The sequence below is a fragment of the Spinacia oleracea genome, chromosome 2 (assembly GCF_020520425.1).
Source record: "Spinacia oleracea cultivar Varoflay chromosome 2, BTI_SOV_V1, whole genome shotgun sequence".
Lineage (NCBI taxonomy): Eukaryota > Viridiplantae > Streptophyta > Magnoliopsida > Caryophyllales > Amaranthaceae > Spinacia > Spinacia oleracea.
The window spans coordinates 82,955,590-82,978,892 of record NC_079488.1 but is presented as its reverse complement, the minus strand read 5'-3'; the positions used below and the strand labels follow the sequence as shown (position 1 = coordinate 82,978,892).

The 23,303-nt window shown below is 38.2% G+C and overlaps 2 protein-coding genes across 4 annotated transcripts; both read left to right on the top strand.

Moving 5' to 3' along the window:
• The first annotated feature begins 8,990 nt into the window (after positions 1–8,990).
• Positions 8,991–14,251, top strand: LOC110805893 (ubiquitin C-terminal hydrolase 22). Its single transcript, XM_022011510.2, has 3 exons — positions 8,991–10,429; positions 10,893–11,014; positions 13,275–14,251. Exons 1-3 carry the CDS (start codon positions 9,537–9,539, stop codon positions 14,039–14,041), a joined length of 1,782 nt encoding a protein of 593 aa, XP_021867202.1. The 5' UTR covers positions 8,991–9,536; the 3' UTR covers positions 14,042–14,251.
• LOC110805885 (translocase of chloroplast 90, chloroplastic) lies at positions 14,184–21,303 on the top strand. Of its 3 annotated transcripts, none has more exons than XM_056837140.1 (3): positions 14,184–14,320; positions 16,635–16,749; positions 18,516–21,303. In XM_056837140.1, exons 2-3 carry the CDS (start codon positions 16,635–16,637, stop codon positions 20,753–20,755), a joined length of 2,355 nt encoding a protein of 784 aa, XP_056693118.1. In that variant the 5' UTR covers positions 14,184–14,320; the 3' UTR covers positions 20,756–21,303. The 3 variants fall into 3 exon arrangements, with proteins under 3 accessions (XP_056693118.1, XP_021867194.1, XP_021867196.1); XM_022011502.2 differs by lacking the exon at positions 14,184–14,320 and adding an exon at positions 15,114–15,529; XM_022011504.2 differs by lacking the exon at positions 14,184–14,320 and having other exon boundaries at positions 16,630–16,749; positions 18,443–21,303.
• The last annotated feature ends 2,000 nt before the right edge of the window (positions 21,304–23,303 follow it).

The following is a 23,303-nucleotide window of genomic DNA, read 5'->3' as shown; positions in this document are numbered from 1 at the left end:
ATTCTTTCGCCCAATCACAATTAATTCGTGGTTGTTCCGTGCTATAGGCCGGATTCGTATAATTCTCTTTTTCCTTACCTATTCTATTTCAAATCCGTATTTTAAATCATATTATTATTATTGTTTTGAATAATTAAAATGCTGGGAATCGCTTATGAACACCGTATTTTGAGGATTTATATGTTTTAATTTATGAGGCGTATTTTAATTATTAAAGCATGAATTTTAAGATTTGTTTATGTAAAAAAGAATTGATTTTTGTGATGTTAAATTGGTTTTTTTGGGAAATTCAAGTTAGGGTTTTAACCTAGACCTACTGGGTCAATTGATTAGCATAATTAGGTGATTAATTTAATTATGATAATCAATTATATTTTCAGATTTATAAAAAGGTTTAAAGTGTTGATTTTTATGATTTTAAGGGTGGAAAAAGTATGTTTTCATACTAGGATTAGTTTTGCAAATTGAGACGATTATATTACTAAAGAACGATTGAATTCTAATTATTAACAAGGTTTTATATTTTATAAAGTTGCTGGAAATTTAATGAACATGGAAATAATTAAGGTTTCATTATTTTGATGATAGGAGGTGATTTCTAAGTGAGTGATCGTATTTGCAAAGTGGCCCCTACGCTAAGATATTCAAGGTACATACAAGTCTAGGGCGACCAAATTATTTGTCAAGGGACATTACATGATTGTTATTGATGTGAATTATGTTATGTGAACTTGGTGGATTCATAATTGTTTTGGTGAAAGATCATGTGCATTATTATATTGGAATTATTGATTTGTTGATTGAACAAGCATGTTGGGACTATTGTGAGTATGGATTTCATTGTCAATCATGTTGTTCAATATTTATGCATGTATGGTTTGTTTCACATGCAAGGGATGGTTTATTTATTGTTATGCTATTGTACGGGATGTCTAGCATACTTTTGAACCAATTAATCGTACCTCGTTGTACTATTTATTTTACCAAATGTGAAGGGTTAGCTCACGTAAGCCACCGCACATGTAGGGTTCGGTTGGGAATATTTTATATGAAATGAATTAGGATTTGTCGTGCAAGGGCACAACCCTCATGTAAATAGACATGATGTGGAATCTCACCTTTTGTGAGAAGGAACTTGGTAGTAATTTCACTACGTCTTGATTTATTGATCACAATTCCTAAAGGGTTAAAATGAAATTGTTTTGGTTGTCGTTTATTAATTGTATGTATGTATGTATGTATGCGTGTCCGAGTCTCGAGTTCACCATTAATAAAATATTAATAAACGTAAAGTGCAACCAGAACAAGCTTCAAAACTCTTAGAACGTTATATACCTTGAGTATTAACAATGGGGGGAGTCTTGCCGGAAAGCTCGTTCTCCTACTAATGATACAAGACGTTGTTTCATTTAACTTATGCGCTGGAATTCCATCGGTATGGCCCGACACTCGGTATGGTCCGATATTTATTATTTATTATGGTGTTTGGTGGGCTCCCAACACCCTTCCTTTATGGAATATTCTTTTGGCCTGTTCGAAGCTTATTCTAATTAAATTGTGAGTCAAGAGTCGAGTCAAGAGTCGAGTCTTGTATTCATGATTTACTTGTTATTTATTAAATGGCTTTTGCATGTTGACTAATACTTAAGCGAGTGATGCATGTTTATAGTTTTATTTCACTCTAGCCTTGTAAGTACTCAGCTTTTGCTGACTACGTTCTTTGTGTCTTTTGGTCATGGCCTTCGCCTTAATGACCCTATGATGATCCATCATTTGCACTTGCATTGTTGGGGAGTAGATTAATTTAACAGGTTGGTAGATCAAAGTACGATCGAAATCATGTAGCTTGAGATGGTTGAGAGAGTTGCATTCTTTTGTGCTTTGAAACTATTTTTAATACTTTACTTATGTTTTGAATTGTTGGATTTTTAATACTTTGGTTTTGGGCCGTTATGGTTCCAACTTGTAGGAGGCTTCAATAATTATTATTTATGTTGGTTTGAAAGTTAGTTGACATTAATTTCCGCTGCGTAATTCTGGTACTAGTCTTAACCGTTATCACGGTGGCGTTAATACTTTAGTTATTCCTTTATTTTAAGTTGGAAAATGGTTTTATAAAAGAAAGGAATTATTAGGGTGTTACAAGCAGCCTCCCCTAATCCGGCTCACATTACATGGGTTAGACAAGATAAGGTTTTAATTGGAGCATTTTTTGGAATGCTTGAATCGAACATTGACCACTTATTTCTCGAGCCACCATTGCCAAGGAAGCATGGGATATCCTTGCTCACACATTAGCCCGTCACACCCGTGGCCATGCTAAGCTTGTCAAGCCCAAACTCAGGGCCATCTCTAAAGGTACACATAGTATTACAGAGAGTATGCATTCTATTCGTATTTATGCAGATCAGCTAGTTGTTCTAGGAGACCCCTACAAACCAGATGACTTGATAGGACGTGTTCTTGAAGACCTTGTTAACACCAATTTTCAATCTATGGTAGATGCTGCTAATGGTCGTGACACCCTTATTATATTTGAGGAGTTACATGAGAAGTTACTACTCAAGGAGGTAAGTTTACATACAAACCCAACACCACCACTAACATCTCTTCCCGCTTCCGCTCATGCTACTACTACTCGACACTACTCTAACCCCTCATACCATTCCTCTTCCAATGATACCCATCATCGCCCCCACTATAATTCTAAGTCAAATTCATATTCTAAACCTACTGGTCCTAATGAAAAATCTAAGGGACAAGGTTATAAAGGAAAATGTGAGTGGTGTCATACCCAGGGTCATTCACTATACCGATATCCATCTTTCCAACATGATTTTCCCTCTGCCAAAAAAACATTACCACATCACCTTATCTCCTCGGCACCTCAAGCACATGTAGCTACTGCTAGCTCGGTGCCCTCTCTTACTTTTTGGCTCTTGGATACGATAGCTACTCATCATGTCACCCATGATTTGTCAACCTTGCTCTACATCACCCTTATGCTGGTACTGAAGAAATTGCTATAGGTAATGGAACTGGAGTTCCTATCACACATACGTGATCCCTCACTCGATCTACTTCTTCTTCCATTCCTATACACTTTCTAATGTCTTATGTGCTCCTTCCATGAGTCGCAACATTATCTCCATATCTCAATTGTGCTTTGACAATAATCTTGTTATGCAATTCTGATATGATTATTTTCTTTTGAAGGATATACTTACGGTGGCACTTCTTCTCAAGGGGCCAACTAAACATGGGGTTCATGAATGCTCATGTTCTCCTTCAACTATTTTAGCTTTGTCTACTACCAAAGCACCAGCAATAAATTGGCACCATAAACTTGGCCATCCTTCCTTATATATTTTTAAGCATATTATTTCGGATTTTAAGCTTAATGTTACTAGATCTTTGAATTTTTCATTGTAATACGTGTAATTGCAATAAGAGTCATAAGCTCCATTTTAGTCAATCTACTTTACTTTCTCACTATCCTCTTGAAATTTTTCCGTTCATTTCGTTGATGGTTTCAAATACTATGTTATATTTGTTGACCACTATACAAAATATATGTGGTTTTATCCTCTTCGAAACAAATCTGACACTAAAGCAATATTCATCTGTTACAAAGCTCTCGTTAAAAAGTTTTTTGAAAAACCAATTAAGATCTTGTATTATGATAATGGGGGGGGGGGAGAGGGGGGAGTATGAAGCCTTGAAAACCTTCCTGACTATTGATGGTGCTTCTAATCTAACATTTCCCCCTCATACTCCCAAACATAATAGGTTCGTCGAACGACGTCATCGACATATTGTCAAAACGGGGTTGTCTCTATTAAGCCATGCTCAACTTCCGTTAGAGTATTGGACTTATGCTCTATCTACTGCTTCATATTTAGTTAATCGACTACCCAACCCCAACACTATCCAATAAATCCCCATATCACTGCTTGTTTAAGTCCCCTCCTAATTATCTCAAATTACGGAGTTTTGGTTGCTTATGCTATCCGTGGTTAAAGCCACACATGTCGCATAAATTGGATCCGAAGTCCAAACCTTGCATTTGTATAGGCTATTCAAAAAGTTAAAGCACCTACCATTCTTTAGATCCCGTGACCAAATGTGTTTTGACCTTGAGGCATGTCCGGTTTATTGAACATGAATTTCCATTTCCTACTCTCATGTCTCGGTCCAACTCATCTAATATTCCTAGCCCATATGCTTGGTGCTCTATATCAATCCGAATATAGTCCATGCCTCATCTTGAGCATCCAGACTCATTTGGGCCCTGCCCAAATACTTCTCCACACCTTGACTCTACCCCATGCTCACCTTTTATCACTACTTCTACCACACACCACAATCCACACTCCTCTCCTTCTCCTAATTTGGACCATCCCGCTCAAACTCCCACCAATTTCACTACTACTAGCCCCACGACCCAAATCTCCGCACCAATTTCTATCCCAAATCTTGATGCAAGCCCAACTCAGCGTCCCCCGAGTAATCCCCCCGGCATCATAACCCGGTCTAAAAATAATATTTTTAAGGCCAACAAAAATTACGTAAACTCCACTTCTACTGGTTCTAAACCGAAGATCCCAAAAATAGTTTGTCAAGCTCTTCAAGATCCTCTTTGGAGATGAGCCATGGAAGATGAGCTTAATTCCCTTCATACACTTGAAATTTGGGATCTCACCTCACCGGATGCGGTCCGGAACATTGTCAAATGTAAGTGGGTTTTTAGAATCAAGTATACCAAAAATGGTATCCTTGAACGCTACAAGGCCCGATTAGTGGCTTAAGGATTTCAACAACGACCTGGTGTTGATTATATAGAGACTTTTACCCTGATTGTAAAACCGGCTACTATTTGAATACTTCTTAGTATTGTCGTGACCCAAAATTGACACCTTCGGCAACTGGATATTAACAATGCATTTTTACAAGGTACTCTACATAATGAGGTCTACATGTCCCAACCACCCGGTTTCATTGATCTTAAATTTCCAACTCATGTTTACAAACTCAAGAAGGCTATTTATGGTCTCAACAAGCACCCCGTGCTTGGTACAATAAGTTGACAAACTTTCTGGTTGGCCATGGATTTAAGCGTTGTGTGTCTGATACTTTCCTTTTTATTCTCCATCATGCTACTACACCCCTTTATTTAATTGTGTACGTCGACGATGTTATTGTTACTGGTCCCTAACCCATCTCATCTACAGCAGCTTATTCAGTCTCTAGCCAACAGATTCTCCCTCAAGGACCTTGGTGATCTCTCCTATTTCCTTGGTGTTGAAGTTATTCCCACCCCAGATGGTCTATTTCTCAGTCAACAATGATATATAATTGATCTTCTTGAACATATGGGTATTCTAGACACAAACTCAGCCCCTACTCCCATGATTACTATACAACTTCTCGCCTTGAATTTAGGTACAACATTTGAGGAGCCCAAAGATTATCGTGCAGTGGTAAGGAGCTTGCAATATCTAACACTTACACGACCCGATGTACGTCTCTTATGTTGTTAACAAGTTGTCACAATTTATGCATCGTCTGACCTCCGATCATTTGGAGGCTCTAAAACGCCTACTACGATAGCTCAATAGCACGTTAGATAAAGGCATCAACATATACAAGGAATCTCTTTCCATTCTTCATACATTTCATATGCTGATTGGGCAAGGGATAAAGATGATTATTACATCCACATTGGGTCGTGTGGTCTTCCTTGGTCGCAACCCAATCATCTGGTGCTCCAAGAAACAAAAATCCATTGTTAAATATTCAACTGAAGTTGAGTATCGTTTCGTCTCTTCCACTATTGCCGAACTTATCTGGCTGCAAATTTTGCTCATTAAAATGGGGATATGCTCAACTCATACTACGGTTGTCTATTGTGATATTCTTGGTACGTATCTTAGTGCAAATCCTGTATTTTACTTGCATTTTGTTTCATTCATGAGCAAGTTCAAAAAGACAGACTTCACTTTCAAGACCAAGGCTGGACGCTTTACTTCACAAGAACGGACAATCGGAACCACCGTCCGTCTTGAAGGGAATATGGAAGATAATATCAAAGTCAACACTTGATATTATCTTCTCCTACAATTACGTATATAATTGATCTTCAATTATCTTAGATTAGTATATAATCCTTGATTGCTGCATAGTTACCTTATTCTTGTAAGTAATGTTCTATCACAAAATATTATCTTTATTTATCCTAATTTAGTTTAGGCAATACGTGTATATGTTGTACTACCCATCTCCTTGTTGGTCCAAGTAAAAAAAAGAGCATAACTCTTGTAAACTTTATCATTCAATACAAGCTTCATTCACTTTCACACTAACCTCTCCCTGAACCTTTCTCCATCCCCACCACCACACAGCCAGCCAGGGCCATCTTAAACAATTTGGGGGCCCTGTGCAAATTTTAAAACTGAACCCCCTAACTAAAAAAAATCACATATCTTTAAGAAATTAAAAAGTAATGATCATTTGATATTTATGTTTATAATTTTTCATAATCATGCAAAGTTTTTTTTTAAAAAACAAAGAATTAAAGAGTTGTATAGGAAACAAAATCATAGATTCCGCCAACCTAAAAGAGTTTGTATAGGAAAAAAATAAAAATATCCTCCGCTAACCACGGACTCTGCCTCTAGTATCTGATTACCCTTACCAGCAAGCCATCAACAAATACATGTTTAAGGATTACGGATATTAGATTATACATTTTTAACGATGGAGCCCTTTGAAATTGGGGGCCCTATGTCGTAGCCCAACTTGCACAGGGATTTAGCTGGCCCTGTAGCCAGCCACCACTGCCGCCACCACACCCTTGTTAGTTGTCTTCCTCCTTACACTATCTTTTAGCTTCTTGAGTCTTCACGGTTGCTCGTCGTTGCTTCTCCTTCATCTCTCGACATCCCTCCAACCGGAAAACTCAAGTCCATTTTGACATCCAACACAAGCAAGCGGGGGAGATAGAATGCGAGGGTTTTTGGATTTGGAAGGTGAAGTTTGGGGACTGACCTCGAAGAACGATTCGCGCTCTTCGATGGCGTTAAAGAAATGCTGACTCTTTCAAATAGAATATGCATTCAACCTAACCATTTTCTGGGCTTTGTTAACGAAGAGCTCTTGGAAGAAGATCGGGAAGAGTAGCGATGAAATGACGTCGTATAAACTCTCAATTTTCTTCACCTTTAAAATGGGGTTTTTCCTGCTTTTTGTTGTTGCTGCTACTCTTTTTCTTCCACATGTTGTTCACCATTAACAATGGTTAGTTCATCTTCTGTGTTTGCCATTATTTCTTCTACTGAAGAATTAATGATGATTAATTATTGAATTTGATTGATTGTGGGTTGGTTGGTGGAAGTGGAAGTGAAGTGGAAGTGTGGGATGAGAGCAAGGAAGTAAATTTAATCTGTAACAAACCGGATTAACAATTAAAAAAAACCAGGAAAGAAAGTAGTGGGAAGTTTTTGTTAATTTTTTTATTAATGTTTTTTAATCATTTAATTTGGTTTAAAATATATTAATGATTATTTATCGATTGTTTTTGCCGGAAACCTCGGGTTGTAATTTAAAGTGATGGATTAAGTTTTAGGTTGTAATTCACAAAACTGAAAGTTTGAGGTGATAAATCGTAAAGAGACAAGTTTAATGGGTTGTATTTGGAAAATTTTCCAACAACGTAATGTACAAAAAATCTTGCAGCACGCACAAGGTGTACAATAGACTTATTGTATACTAGGATAACTTTTACCAAGTTTTTTGTAACTTTTACCTATTTTTTTGTAACTTTTAATATGTTTTGATTAACTTTTTATATTATGACAAAAAGTTGATAGGTAAACATTTTAAAGGGTTAAATGATTTATTTTATACACTGTTAGTGATTTTGAAGAAATAATTTTTATTAAAATGAAAAAAATTATCACTAAAAATAGGTAACTTTTAAGTATATCGGGGTAACTTTTAAGCATTTTGAGTTAATACTCCAATGTACAATATTTTTTGTATACCACTCGTAAATTTTGTATACATTGTATCCATGAATTTTTCCAATGCGTATCCCATTTGTCATGCATTTTCAACAATGTGCTCTACACGACCCAAGACACTTCAATGCCATTTTTTGATCTTATCTTGCATGGGTTTACATAAAATATATGGACCAAAAATTTCCCTCATTACCTTCCAATCTCCTTTGACTGACCTTCTCCAGAAAATAGGGAAATAAACTAATTAGTGAATTAATTACCTAAGTTGTCACTTACTCGTTACTTCTTCATCACACTGATAAGTTTTCGATTTCTTTCCTAAATTGAAGTATGACACGTCACGACATATGGTTGAGCATAGGGGAGGTGTTTTAAAAAATGTACTCATTAATACATTTTTTTATCCATGAATATTCAATATTGCATATCATTAAAGTGTTGACATAGCGCTTCAGATTGAGGGTACTTGTACAAAAAGGCACAAGTTCAAATCTCTCTTCCCATTTGTTTATCAGTGAACTAATTACCTCTATTGTCACTTACTCATAGTACTTCTTCCTCACATCCATAGGTTTTCGATTTCTTTCCTAAATTGAAGTGCACACGTCACAAGACTCACAACACATGGCTAATCACAAAGGTAATTTTTCCAAACAATATTGTATCAATTAATTTTCAACAAATGTATATCAATGAAGTTTTGACCTAGTGGTTGAAGGTACATGTACAATACCCCCACATGTTCGAATCCCCTTTCCATTCGTAACTTTTACTTCAATTGTCCTCATAACAAGCTCTATTCACTTCACTTTATCCTTATTGCTTATTAGATTATACCAGGAAAATCAGACCATATCATGTAAAAAAGACAAAGCCTTATTTGTATACAAAACAAACAATGCATACGCGAGTGCTAAACATCAACATGTAATATGACTCGATATGATCCAATGCCATCTCTCAATTAAACTTGCATTAGCAAACCAAAAATTTCCCGCATTACCAATTTACCATCCCCCCGCCCCCTTCTTCTTTGACCGTAAAAGAAAAGTCAAAGTGAATTAATTACATGTGCTATCACTTACTGCTCGTTAGTTGATACTTCCTCCTCACAACAAGTTTTCGATTTCAATCCGAGTTTGCAATTCACTTTCAGAAATCAATTCAAAACTTCCCCCGTTGATTTCGTTTCTTTCCCGGATTTTTTTTCGAAATTTGGTTACAATCCCAGAAAAAAGAATCAATAATTTCAAAGAAAAAGATTCATAACTGCAAAATCAAGGTCACCATCTTCAACATTCTTCATCACCATATCTTTCTCATCAATTCCCCAGATCTTCGACATTTCCCACAATTGAATTAAGGAGAGAGAGAAAGAAACCGAGAGGGGCTATAAATGACAGTGGCATTGCTTGATCAAACAACAATTTACGCCAGTTTTAGGGTTTCTATTCAAATTGAAGAGAAGAAAGAAGAAAAAGAAGAAATAGAAGAAGAAGGTGTTTGGATTCACCCATGTCTAGGATGAAAAACATCTCTAGCCCGACCCCACCAAACCCATGTCCTCACCTTGCCGATTTTAAATCCAAACACGGCCCTACTCCTTTCATGGGTTTACAGCACTGCATTCAGACCAGGCCAATGGGGCGGGCCTCGATTTTTCGGGCTGAGAATGAACTCCCTCGGTGTTCTTCCTGTCCCACAACTCGCCGGCAACGTCTCTACGCTTGTGTCACGTGCGCCGTCGTGAGCTGCCATGTCCACGCCCGGTCCCACTCGCATGCCATCGCTGTCGACGTGGATCGTGCTGAGTTGTTCTGCTGTCGTTGTGGCGACCAGGTGTACGACTCCGATTTCGATGCGGCGGTCCTTGCGGCCTCCCTGCCACCTTTGGGTGAATTTCAGTCTCTCCCCCCTCCCCCTCCGCTGCTTCCATGGAAGCGGCGAAGGGTGGAGTATCGCTCGTGGGAGCCGAGCGCTACAGAACGGCAGCTAATAGGGGAGAACTCCACTCCCCTGTCCGCTGTGTCTGCTCAACCCCCTCAGGCCGAGCCAGGAACAATGCAGGGTGGTGATCCAGGCTCGGCGCCTTGTCCGGGTTTGGGGCTGCCATTGGGGCTGAAAGGGTTGAACAATTTGGGTAGTACTTGTTTTATGAACTCGGTGTTGCAGGCATTGGTGCATACACCCCCATTTAGGAATTATTTCCTTAGTGATAGGCATAATAGGTACTTTTGTCAGAAAAGGAGGAATGGGAATGGTTTGAGGAAGGGGAGGAAAGCGAGTAGTGAAAATGGGAATGAGGATTGGAAGATGAATTTGTGTTTAGCTTGTGATATGGATGCTTTGTTTTCTGCTGCTTTTTCCGGTGACCGGTCTCCGTTTAGTCCCGCCAAGTTGCTCTACAGGTGGGAAGTTGTGGTATTAGCTCTTGTTACCTCACTATATTCAATCTTTTTGCTTTGCTAATTTCTGTGATTTTAGTTACAAACTTACAACAGTATAGAAGGTTATTTGTTTTACTTCACATTTCTGGGTTCAGATGAAGATGAGAAATTTACCTGAAATTGACCTGCCAATATGGTAATATCGCTGGTGATTGAAATTGTTTATATAGTTGGGACTCGGAATTGGATGTCTGTAGCAGGCTACATAGTTCGGATTTCAATTGTGTGCGTGTGTGTTACTGATAGACGTAGTATGGTGTACATTATACTAGTTGTAAATTCTCGGTGTTTTGGACATCACGAAGTATCTATCTTTGTGCTTATTTTGTCTGTCACCAAAAAACGGGGTAGCAGATTTTCTAAAATATAGTACCCTGTATGTAATAAGATTGTTGATGGTTATTCTCCCTATGGTCATTTGTAGTTGGTGGCAACATGCTGCGAATTTGGCAACATATGAGCAGCAGGATGCACATGAGTTTTTCATTTCTATGCTTGACGGGATTCATGAAAAAGTTAAGGACAGGAGCAAGATGCAAAGTCAAGGTAGATTCCGTCGCTGTGTATTCATTTGTTTTGTATTATTTATGGCCTGATGGGTGCTAATCCCAATAGTACATGTTTTATATCAATGTGAGTACTCATAATGCATAGGTTGTAGATTATGTCAACTATATATTTTACTCCGTATTCATTACTTGGCTGGTGGATGCTCTTTGAACCTGAATCTTTTGCCAGTTTCCCTTTTGAAGAAAATGACCAATGATTACTGTTCAGGAGGTCAAGATGACTTGGGAAGTCTGATTTTTGAGTATCATATAATATGTTTGTAGCTTAAAGAAGTATTGTGACTAATTCTGTTCCTAATTAATTATACTACTAAGGGGAAAAGCTGAAAACACACGGACTCACTTTTATATCTTTTGTTCTTTTTCTATTTATATGCCCCTGAGTCACTCTCTCCTGGAAGATAAGTGCATCTTACTTATTGACCTTTAATAGAAGGAAGCTGTAAGAATTTTTGGATACTTGAATTTATCTAGTATGAGATATTACTCGTGGGATTACAGTACGATAGAATATTGAATGCTTTATGTAGGTTTGGCTTGATGCTTGTCAATCACTCTACTATATAGTATTTGGGGCTTGTCAATTGAACATTTAGTGATGAGTTGGTTAACAGGTGTTAGAATTATGCACGGTTTTCAGGAGCTGATTTGGATCCACTACGGCACTATCTTTTGACTAGCTATTTCTTGATTAATTTATTATGAATAGTGTGGCAAATCGTTGAAAAACAGAAACTTGTCATTTTTTGGGAAATATTGTCTTCAGTGGTATCAGTCCGCTAGCTTCCATCAACAGTTAGAACCCAGGAGCTATAGACATTGGTTTATCAGAAAAACCGGGTATGAAATAGTTAGTCCTTAGTCGGTGTATACTCATGTCTGAGTCATGAGGCAATTATAAAGCTTGGGCTCATGAATATATCATCAATAGAATGGAAACATCATCAACAACAATAGATAAATGGAAAGAAGATAATTCTAAGTATCATATTTTGGTTTCAGGGTATTTTAGAATGTCAAAATTGACCAGAATTTTTCACCAAGGCGTACGGCTTTAGAACCTGTAATGTTTCCTTAGGCATGGACAAATGCTACTGGAATTAAGGGTGTCTTGAAACTTCTGCCTTGATGACATTCAGTTGCCTTCCTGCTGTAAGTTTGTTTTTTTGGCTGTCCTCGTCTGCTTGGTTTAATGGTAGGATACACCTATGTCACAATGATTTTGATGTTGGCTCCATCTCTTCTGTCTTTAGGCGTGTTTTGTCTGACAAGGATGGTCTCAACTCTCAAGCTCTGATGAAAGACGTTTTTCCTAGGTTGACTGTTCTCGTAGAACTTCTAATTGGAACTTCAGATTGCATTTTGACCCTCTAGTCAAGAGTCCAGAGTTCACATTATGAGAATATGCCGTATATCTTCTTAAATGGAGGGGTACGTTCCAGATTCTGTTGCTGAATTTCCTGCCCTGGGGTTCGTATTGGTACGAGTTTACCATCTTACTACATAAGTGTTTTATTTCCTCTGCTAGATTCTTTTCACTGAATTGAAGAACAAGCCCTCTGCCAATCTGACCCACTTTAGGTTGCCTTCTTTGTCCTAGATAAATAAATTGTAGTCTGATAAATCAAATGATTCAGCCATTCAGGAGGCACAGCTTTTCAAGGTGACGTGTATTAGGATGCTTTAACCGTATTATAAACATCTTTAGTCATCTCAATATTGATTTATGGGATACTGGATTCCTGCCCATTTCGTTCTCCTTGTATGTGTTTCAGTGGCAAGCATACCTAATGTCTTTGCATAGAGATTGCGAGTAATCATTTTGGTTTTTAAAACAGATGCTTTTATTACACTAAGGAGTTTTAAGACAGTTTAGCCCCATCAAAACTGATCTGACCTGAAACCCAAGGAAAACCTGACCAAACTAACTTGAAGCACGTGAAAATCCATTCAAAATTGAACTTGAAGTCTGAAAATTGGGAGGGGCAGACCCAAAACCAGGAAAATTATTGAACTGACCCGACCCGACCCATCCGATTAACCTGTTTGACACATCTTTGGTGTATAGGTTTTCTGTTTCTTCTCTGCTTGTCCTTTTTTCATCGTCTCTTCTTTTTTCAGGGGTGTCCAACCGTTTTAGTTATTTTTCTGGTTTCCAAGTTGTTTGATTGATTTATTATTTTAACGTGACCAAATTGTATTTGCTTATATTCTGACCATCATTTTATGTGTTGCAGGTGGAGACTGTTGTATTGCGCATAGAGTGTTCTCGGGCATCCTAAGATCTGATGTCATGTGTATGGTGTGTGGTTTCACTTCTACGACCTACGACCCTTGCGTTGATATTTCATTGGACCTGGAACCTAACTACCTTCCAAAGGTGAGGCCACAAAAGTCTAAAAAATCTTCCAATAGCGAAACAGATACTATAGATCTCAATCTCAACAGTAGAACATCAAGCCTCACCAGATGTTTGGATCGCTTCACAAGACCCGAAAAACTTGGGGCAGACCAAAAGTTTTTCTGTCAACAGTGTCAGGAGAGACAAGAGTCTCTGAAGCAGATGTCAATCCGGAAGCTTCCTCTAGTATCGTGCTTCCATATAAAAAGGTTTGAGCATTCATCACTGCGGAATACAGCTTCAAAACTTGACCGCTATCTTCAGTTTCCGTTTTCCCTTGACATGTCACCATATCTGTCTTCTTCTATCTTGAGGAGTAGATTTGGGAACCGAATAAGCTCTTTTAAAGAGGAACACCAAGATGTTTACGATGAGTTATCATCCGAGTTTGAGCTATTTGCTGTCATTACTCATACAGGCAAACTAAATGCTGGTCATTATGTGACATATCTGAGATTAAGTAATCAGTGGTACAAGTGTGATGACGCTTGGATCACCCAAGTGAGCGAGAGCATTGTTAGGGCTGCTCAGGGATACATGATATTCTACGTACAAAAGACATTCTATTACAAGGCCAGTCAAACACCGTTGCCCTCATGTTAGGAATTGCAGTGTGAATTGGTTATGCAGAGAGGATCCTCATTTTGGTTTATGATAGATGACGCTCATGAAAGGCCTTTCTCGCGCTCTTTTGGCTGAAATAACGGCTCCAGAAACTCACCTCTTTAACTGTTAGTTAACTATTCTTTGCTGGGTTTTCCCTGCACTTTCAGGTTTTTTTGGTTGATCTATGTAATATTCCTCTGTGGGTCACCTGAAGGTGCATTTTTCCTGGTGTTTCCGCCTTATGATGCATAGCTAGATGCTGCCGGTCTATATTAGGTAAAAGCAGTGATTGATTCTCTGATTTATTTGAGTATAATCTGAATCACAGAATCAGGATTTAACTTTCTGCATCACTTTTCTCATGACTGTCTCTTTTTCTGCATCTAGTACTCCATACGAGTACACCTAATCATTAGGAATTGATTCAAGACATTATTAGCTTATTACGCGCCAATTCGTAATGACTACTCGTATTATGCATTTATGTTGAGTACTGTAGTTGATCAAATACAGGTAAGAGATTGCCTTCTCTATCCCTCGAATTAATTAATTAAACACAAATCTAACTCGAATTATAGACATAAGGGAAATTAAACACAAAATCTAACTCGAATTAAACCTCAGGTTATCGGTGTAATATGTTTAATCAAGATCCAATTAGAGTTCATTTTAACTTGGCAAAGACACTATGAGTCAACAAGCGAAGTAGTCATATTGAGCTTAACACAAAAAGAGTCCGCATTCGAGCCGAATAACCCGAATATTTCTGCTTATTCTCGCTAGAATTGGGCTGGTCAGTTTAGGATTTCCAGGCCTAAGCCTAAAATACAGAGTTTGGAAGTCTTGTCCGAAAATTCGGGATTAAGTCAGGCTCAAGTTGACTAGCTCCACCCAAACGAAACTCAATCTAAACTTAAGTTGACTGGTTTCATATTAGCCCCCAACACGAACTAACCCAGCCTAGAGTCAAGCTCGGCTTAAGCTCGAACCAGATGCAACTCAGAAGAGTCAGAGCGGTCCAGCCCGTCCGAACCGTTTTGAAAGTCCGTCTACCCTATACCTCAGCTTCTCTTCTCAATACCCACCAACCAAAATTGTCTCTTCAACAATAACATTATCTCCCCTCGGTAGCCTTTTCTCAATCTCAAAATTTGGGTTTTATTGTGTGTCTCATATACTCACTTCTCCCTGCCTTGTTGGACGCAAAAATCGTCATCTCTCCTGTTTTTCTGGGTCTTTTCACAATACCAAGATTTGATTCTTGGGTTGGGTTTATTGCCAACCGCTTTGGGCTTTTTTGTGGGGGAGGAATTAGTGTTCATTTCTTTCTGTCCTCAATTTATCAAATGGGTTCAGCGGTTTCCCCTATGATTGTAAGCTAGAAGATTCGATTTTGAAGGAATTTTTCAAGCTTCCAAGATCAGGGAATCATGGAATATGTTTCAGTTTGTGTTAATTAGTAGTGTGTTTGACATTTGAATGGAGGTAATTTCCACATTTTCTTCCATATTTCTTGCTCTTTTCTGATTTCATTGTATTAGAAAATTATGAACAATTTTTTTGTGATTTGAATGAATTGGCGGATTGACATGTTGTTTATGAAATGCAGAAAAATAGTCAGTTTCGATTTTAGCTTGTGTGCTTGTTACATGTATCAATTGGGTTTTTGGTCTATGAGAAATGGGAATTCTGTCAAATATTGGTATTGAACTTGTTTGATGTTAAGATTTGGGTGTTTACTTTAGGGTTTTCTAGAAGATGTGGAGAAATTTGGGATTCTGCTAGTGTGTTTTTAGTTGTAAGTGCTCAAATTGATGCTGAGATTTTGGATAAGTTTGTGCCAGTCAGGAGTGTAACATTCTGTATATCAAGTTTCAATAAGGTTTTAAGCTTAGGTGTCTAAATTCGCGGTTACTAAGATGTTTCATACTTGACTACTTGTTATTACATTATAGCGATTATCTAGATTCTTGAGAGAATGGTAGAGGATTACGCCCAGGTCTGAAGCTCCTCTTTCTATATGGTGAAAATTGCGAGTTTTGTGAGGTTGTGAACTTCCATAATTACTTAATCAAGTACTGTCTTTTCAATTCTATGTTTTCTCTCAAGCCGACATAAATAATGATAGCATATACATATTTCTCATTAGTAGTAACTAGAAAAGTATGTAACGTTGCCGTGTTGATTGTTATAGACTTGTTGCAACTGTATATACAGATGTACATTTCTCATTATTAGAAAAGTATCTAACACTCCTGTGTTGATTGTTGCGGAGTATGCTTGTTTCATATTTCCTCAACCATTTTATTACTATGCATCTAGGAGGAAGTCTTTGTCACAAGTGACTTGTGTCCATATGGACACAAGTGAGTACCAATACAGAATTTGGAGTACCAATACAAAATATGTTAGTACCAATACAAATTATGTCATGCATCTAGTCCTTAAGGAATTGAGTTCTTTTATTTGATTTTATTGAATTTTGGCATCTTCTGTTCATCTAAGCATTTCAATTTCTCCATGTAGATGCAAATTATGCTATTTTTAAATTAGTACTTCGAATTTAATACTAGTTCTTGTCTTCTTGAAGATGAAGAACATCAGCAATTGGGTTTTCGCTCAGTTAGTTTCTGGTTCATTTGTCTTGCCAAGGCCTTTGTCTAGCAGTTTGGAAGAATCTCGGAATGAGGAGTTTTCTTCTTCAGGTACTTCAACTTGAATATTTGAGGAACTTGCGTCAAACAAGCATTAGATATCAAGGAAAACTGATTTCTTAAAGTTTTTAATTAATGTTGCACCTATTAGTTAACCAGATGGATTGCCATCAAGAGTTGCAAGCCAGTGATTGAGAATTGCTAATAGCTTTTTTACTTATATGGTAGTGCCGGCCGTACTTACACAAATGCGCAGATCATATTAGATTGATATAATATTCTCTTCATTTGTTGTTTTACTATAATATTTTAGAGTTTAGTGTAGTTTTCTCATGAGCCGACATGGTGTGGGTACTCAGTTATGTATATGTCTCCTGTTAAAATGCATGCAAATCACTGTGTTCACACATTATAAAGGGAAAGCACGTCATTGAGGTTTTATTGGATTGGTTGCTGAACCGGTGAACCCTTATGTTTGTTTGGTTGTGACTCTTGTGAGAAAGAAAGGTGTATGGATTCAGTGGTTTTGGACAATTTTGTCTTAGTGCTCTGATGCACTCAGGTGGTTTTGATTCTTGTGCAGCAAAACCTTGATTACTAAAAAAATTTGGAATTGTTTCACATCACATTGTTCAGAATTCTTCTGTTTATACTCTTCGACTTTAAGCTGCAGTAACACATGTGAAATACCAGTTAGGCAGTTTATCCACAGGTCTGTCCACCATAATTGCTGTAATCCTGTAACCATTTAACAACCGCTGATACGTCAAAGTTTCAGAATTAAAGCATCAGTGTCAGCGTGTATTCTATCCCTACTATCCCCACTCCTTCCCACCAGACTTCATCCCAAAAATGAGAAATACAAAATTCCAAAACTAGATTGGGGCCTTTAGCCTTGGAATTTATGTTATCACCTGTTCTTTATACAAAGTATATATATTTTTACTATTGCATTTTGGCTTAAAATTTGGATTTGAGGGGATCTTACCCTGTAGCAAAAGTTGCCATGTGTGTGTATCTGTAATGAATTGATACTTCCTCCGTTCCACAATAGATGCATCCTTTATCATTTGCACACTATTCATCAATCAACTTTGACAACCTTTCTTTCACTGTTGTGTAAGAAAAAACATAGTCAGGTGAGATCTTGTTAAATTCGTATTAATACAAGGATTCCAAATGTCAACTTTTTATAATTTTTACTTATACGCATTTAGAGATATTAATGTTCAAATAAGTGCGTTGGCATACGTGCAGTGAGAAATGATGCATCTATTGTGAAACGGAGGAAGTATAAGGGAAGGGGCGCTTTAGGAAGTATCCTTGTTAGTATGGGTATGTTGGGGAATAAGTTAGGGGGTTAGTTAGGGAAGAAGTGCTATATATATAGAGAGCTCATTAGAGAGGGAATGTTATGTTGAATTTTGATGAGTGATTTGTGAGCTTTTAAGAGTCCATTTGGGAGAGAATCAAGCCTCACGAAATCTTGAATATCATTTACGTTTTCTGTAATTTCCATCTTATTAATCAATTCTCCTCATCTTATAATCTTCCATTTATAGTGTTCGAGTAATACGTTCATAACAAATGGTATCAGAGCTAGTACTGTTGTACATGTTATGCTTATATTAATGTAAGTGTGAAATTTATTTACCAAGTAAAATTTAATACTCTATGAATTTTAAACACTTTGATACTGTTACCGCAGAGCATGTTAAGTCAATTATACTTGTTCTCTGTGTAGGAACTGCATTCTGATACTGTAACATTACTTTAGAACAAGTTTCTTATGTGATGCTGCTGTTGGTGTGTATCAGGCTCCACACAAAATGCTGGTGTGGTAGCATCGCAGGTAACCTCTGATTTGTTGCCTTCTCCGAACAGCGGTCAAGAGAGCCCAATGGATTCGTCTTCACAACAAGTTCTCGCTGACCATTCCTCTCCCTCTTCTGGTTCTACTGATAGAATAAAGTTGGATCCATTGTCAAAGATTGAGGCACTTCAAGTAAATTTCTTCCGCATTCTACAACGGCTTAGGCAATCACCTGAAGATATTCTTGTGGCTAAGGTCCTATATCGGATTCATCTAGCAACTTTGATAAGAGCAGGGGAATCAGATTTGAATAGAATTAATCTTAGAAGTGATAAAGCTAGAGCTTTAGCCGCAGAACAAGAGGCTGCTGGACGACCTGAAATTGATTTTTCTCTGAGAATACTTGTCTTGGGAAAGACAGGTGTTGGTAAAAGCGCTACAATTAACTCAATTTTCAATCAGACAAAGGCTATGACGAATGCTTTTAAGCCTGGTACTGATCGCATCCAAGAGATTACTGGTTTTGTGAATGATATTAAATTAACAGTTATTGACACTCCTGGATTCTGGCCATCCTCTGCACGTAATGTAAGAAGGAACAGGAAAATTATGCTTTCTATAAAAAGATATGTCCAAAAATATCCACCTGATGTTGTTTTGTATCTTGAACGCCTCGATACTATGAGCAAGGGCTATAATGACTTCCCCCTCTTGAGGCTTATGACGGAAGTTTTTGGGTCTGCAATGTGGTTCAACACCATTCTTGTCATGACGAATGCTGCAGCAGCACTTCCTGAGGGATCCACTGGCTCTCCCATCAATTATGAATCTTATGTGGCACATTGCACAGACCTGTTGCAACGGTATATACAGATGGTGGTTTCTGATGCCAAGCTTGAAAACCCAGTAGTTTTGGCTGAAAACCATTCATGTAGGACAAATACCTCTGGAGAGAGAATACTTCCGAATGGGCAGGTATGGAAAAAACAGTTGCTGTTATTGTGCACGTGCACTAAGGTACTTGGTGATGCTAATTCCCTTTTGGGACTCCAGAATAGCATTGAACTTGGGCCATCTAATAACTCTCGGATGCCTTCACTGCCCCATCTGCTTTCGTCTTTTCTACAGCAACGCCCGTCAATGGCAGATGGAACAGATGAAGTTGATGAATATTCTGTTTCAGATAGTGAAGAGGATGAGTATGATCAGTTACCTCCTATCCGCATTCTGACAAAAATGCAGTTTAAGAAGCTGAGTCATTCTCAGAAGAAAGATTACCTCGATGAACTGGATTACCGAGAAACCTTGTTTTTGAAGAAGCAATTGAAGGAAGAGTCACGCAGGAGGAAAGAAAAAAAGCTTTTAGGGGACAGAACAGAATCAGATGCTCCTGAAGAAGCAGAGGATGTACAGCTGCCTGATATAGCAGTCCCTCCAAGTTTTGACTGTGATTCTCCTGTATATAGATATCGAGGTGTTGTAATGAGTGATCAATGGCTATGGAGGCCTGTGCTAGATCCCCAGGGATGGGATCATGATGTGGGCTTTGAAGGAATCAACTTGGAAACAGCCGTTGAAATTAAAAGGAATTTAACTGCTTCAGTATCTGGACAAATGAGCAAGGACAAGCACGATTTCAATATTCACTCCGAATGTGCTGCAGCTTATACTGATCCCAGAGGACCCACATACTCTGTAGGCCTTGATATCCAATCATCTGGTCATGATATGTTCTACACTTTTCGAAGCCATGCAAAATCAGGATACTTGAAGCATAATGTCGCTGGGTGTGGAGTTTCTGTGACGTCATTCCAGAATAGGTACTATATTGGTACTAAGCTTGAAGATTCCCTACACATAGGTAAGAGACTAAAATTTGCAGCAAATGCCGGTCAAATAGCGGGTGCTGGGAATGCTGCATATGGCGGGGGATTTGAAGCTACTATAAGAGGGAGAGACTACCCCGCAAGGAACGATAAAGTCAGCATGACCATGAATATTCTGTCTTTTAACAAAGAGTTAGTCTTGGGTGGAAGTTTTGAGTCAGAGTTCCGTCCAAGCCGAGGTACAAGGCTGTCAGTTAATGCCAATTTGAATAACCGGAATATGGGCCAAGTTTCTATCAAGACTTCTAGCTCCGACCATGTGCAAATAGCTTCCATCGCATTGTTCACCATTCTCAGGGCTATTTTCCGGAAAAGGGAACCTAAATATGTACTTATTGAAGACCAGGAGGCTGGGTAATATCATCTTGCTGTCTAGTCCTGGACTTCATGGTTGAGTTTTGACCACTGAAGCGAGGAAATGATGTTTTCCCCCAGAATGGCAGAAACTGATAAACTATCATCCTTTTTTGTAGCAGCACACAAGATGTATTCATCGGCATTTCCAATTAGTGAGATTCGAGGAACACAACCTAGTTGTTTGTATAGTTCATTGAGGAGAGTAGTACTTGCTCATTTTGATCATGAGTGAAAGAATCAAGAGGTAATCTTATGATCTTATACAATAAAAAATGTTTGTATTTCAGCTGATAAATTGCATCACAATTCACATTATACAAGTCTCTGGAATCTGATAGCACATTTTTGGGAAGTGATATGAGAGCACAACAAAACTGTGCTCTACTCACATAAAGGTGTACCAAAATCAGTTCCGCGCATTTTTCTCCTTCCATCAGTCTTTTTTGTTTGTTTGACGTGATCCAGCACATTGTTTTTTTGTTTCAATGTTTTTGCTGGTGTTGAGATGTACATGTGTTATTTTGTGCTAGTACAGCAGTAGTTCAGACTTATCATGTCATTTTGTTTTCTCATGATAATACAGCCAGCAGAAATTTATAGGAACTGCTCAAAGAAGAAACTATCAGAATCAGGGCTGACCGAAGACGAACCATGGATGAAAAAATTATCAAATTTTGTCATACAAAGTAAATTTAATACATATCTAAAAAAATTAGCACAATAGACAAATTTTTGTACATCAAAACTAAGGTTACATACTTACATGTACAACCACCCAAAACAGGTGATAAATCAGAGAAATTCAAGGACAAAACTTATGCAACACATAATAGTATAATCACACAGGTTGTACCTAGTGCACAAGGCTCTTGCTGTTTAGCGCAAGGTCGTACCCACCCAAAACTTTCTCTGTGTTTTCCTATTTCATTTCTTGCAAAAATGTTCAAGAAAAAGAACCCCATAAAACCTCTGCTTGAATGGTTGCAGCTTCAGCATCAGAAATTGAAGCTTCTTTAACTTTTCTTAGAATTTCCTGCTTAAAACCCCTTTTTTCTCTCTGCCTCAACCCCTCTCCTACCTCTAATTGCACTGCAAATCTTGCCACACAGCTTGCAAATGGATGCCTCTCCAAATATTTCTCTCTCCTCCCCTGTTTTCCCCTATTTTCCTCTGTTTTCCCTCGATCTTCACCGTTTTCCTCTGTTTCTCCTCCATTTTCTTCTGTTTCGCAATCCCTCACTTCAATCAAGTCTCCTCCAAGATCTGATCTTTGCAATTCCACCAATTTCTTCACTATGTCCTCCTTCATCATCGCCTCGACCGCTTCTTTCCTCCCGAAATACCCGATTTCGAGCACGCAGTCGAACCCGAGCATCTGAATTGCCAAATCCTCTGATCTTAGGAACCCGATTATACTCGGGATTTCTTTGTTCGATTCAATCTCGTCTACTAATGGGCTTTTGATTGACTTAATCAAAGAACAGAGAACTTTCAAGGATGAACTTGACGCCATTGAAATCAATGCTTTGATTGTGGGACCCATCAACACTTGACCCACAAACACATTCTTGTTGAAACTTATCAATCCTTCGATTGCGAAAGCGGATTCTTCTCTTAGCTTGTTCGATAGAGTTGGGGTAAACAAACTCGTCTCTAACTCGGCGAAAATCCCCGCTTTTAACACCAAATCCTGCAATTCCCGGTCGAACCCTTGTGAGACTCTGTTTTGGAACTGAGTCAATAAGCTGATCAACTCGGTCTCCTGACTCTCCTCCACCGATTCATGCAATTCTACCGCCAATACACGGAAGGCCTTCAACAGGGACTCAATAAACTCACGGTCAATCCAAGCTTGGATCTCGGACTCAATTGACTCGGCAACTCGGGCGATTTGGTGACTCGAGACGCGACGCCGGAGAAACGATCTCAAGCTGTGCCCGCTAGTTTTGTTAAGGTTTTCAACCAGAGTTTTGAGGTATGATAGATGATGAGAAAGCTGAGAGAGGTTTGGGTCGGACAGGATTGTGTCCGACTCGGTTTCGAGCTCTAACAGAGCTTTAATGGCGGACGAGTTGGACTCAGTGAGTTGCCGAGTTGGGTTTGCTTGTAAATCATGAGAAGCTTGTTTTAAGAGTTCAAGCACTCGCATTACTTGTTGGTTTTCTTCTCTCTCAATTACCTCCATTATTTCAAAACTTTGGTAATAATAATTCCTAATTATTATTGGATAAAATCATGAAAATTATGGAGAAAACGAGAGTTTTAGAAGAAAGAAAAAAAGTTTTCCGAGTAAATGTAAATGGAAAAATACATTAGTTAGATTAGAGTAGTTATTACCAAATAGTCAAAAGGTCAAACTACTATTTTTTATGAGAAAGAGATGGGAAAGCTGAAGGAACTTATGCTTTTTACAACGGAATGTTGAAAAGAGGATATCCAATTCTATCTATGATACAAAAAAGAAAAGTATTATAATATTAGCTGTTGGTGGTTGACTTGATCGGTAAGCGGTTTTTAATACTCTAACGTCTTGTTGTGTTTCAACTTAT

Bases quoted from the DNA above. Each gene is read 5' to 3' on its own strand.
- LOC110805893 (XM_022011510.2), top strand. From the start codon at position 9,537: ATGTCTAGGATGAAAAACATCTCTAGCCCGACCCCACCAAACCCATGT. The intron at 10,430-10,892 runs GTGGGAAGTTGT...GGTCATTTGTAG, and splicing joins CCCGCCAAGTTGCTCTACAG to TTGGTGGCAACATGCTGCGA. The intron at 11,015-13,274 runs GTAGATTCCGTC...TATGTGTTGCAG, and splicing joins GAGCAAGATGCAAAGTCAAG to GTGGAGACTGTTGTATTGCG.
- LOC110805885 (XM_022011502.2), top strand. The intron at 16,750-18,515 runs GTACTTCAACTT...GGTGTGTATCAG, and splicing joins TGAGGAGTTTTCTTCTTCAG to GCTCCACACAAAATGCTGGT.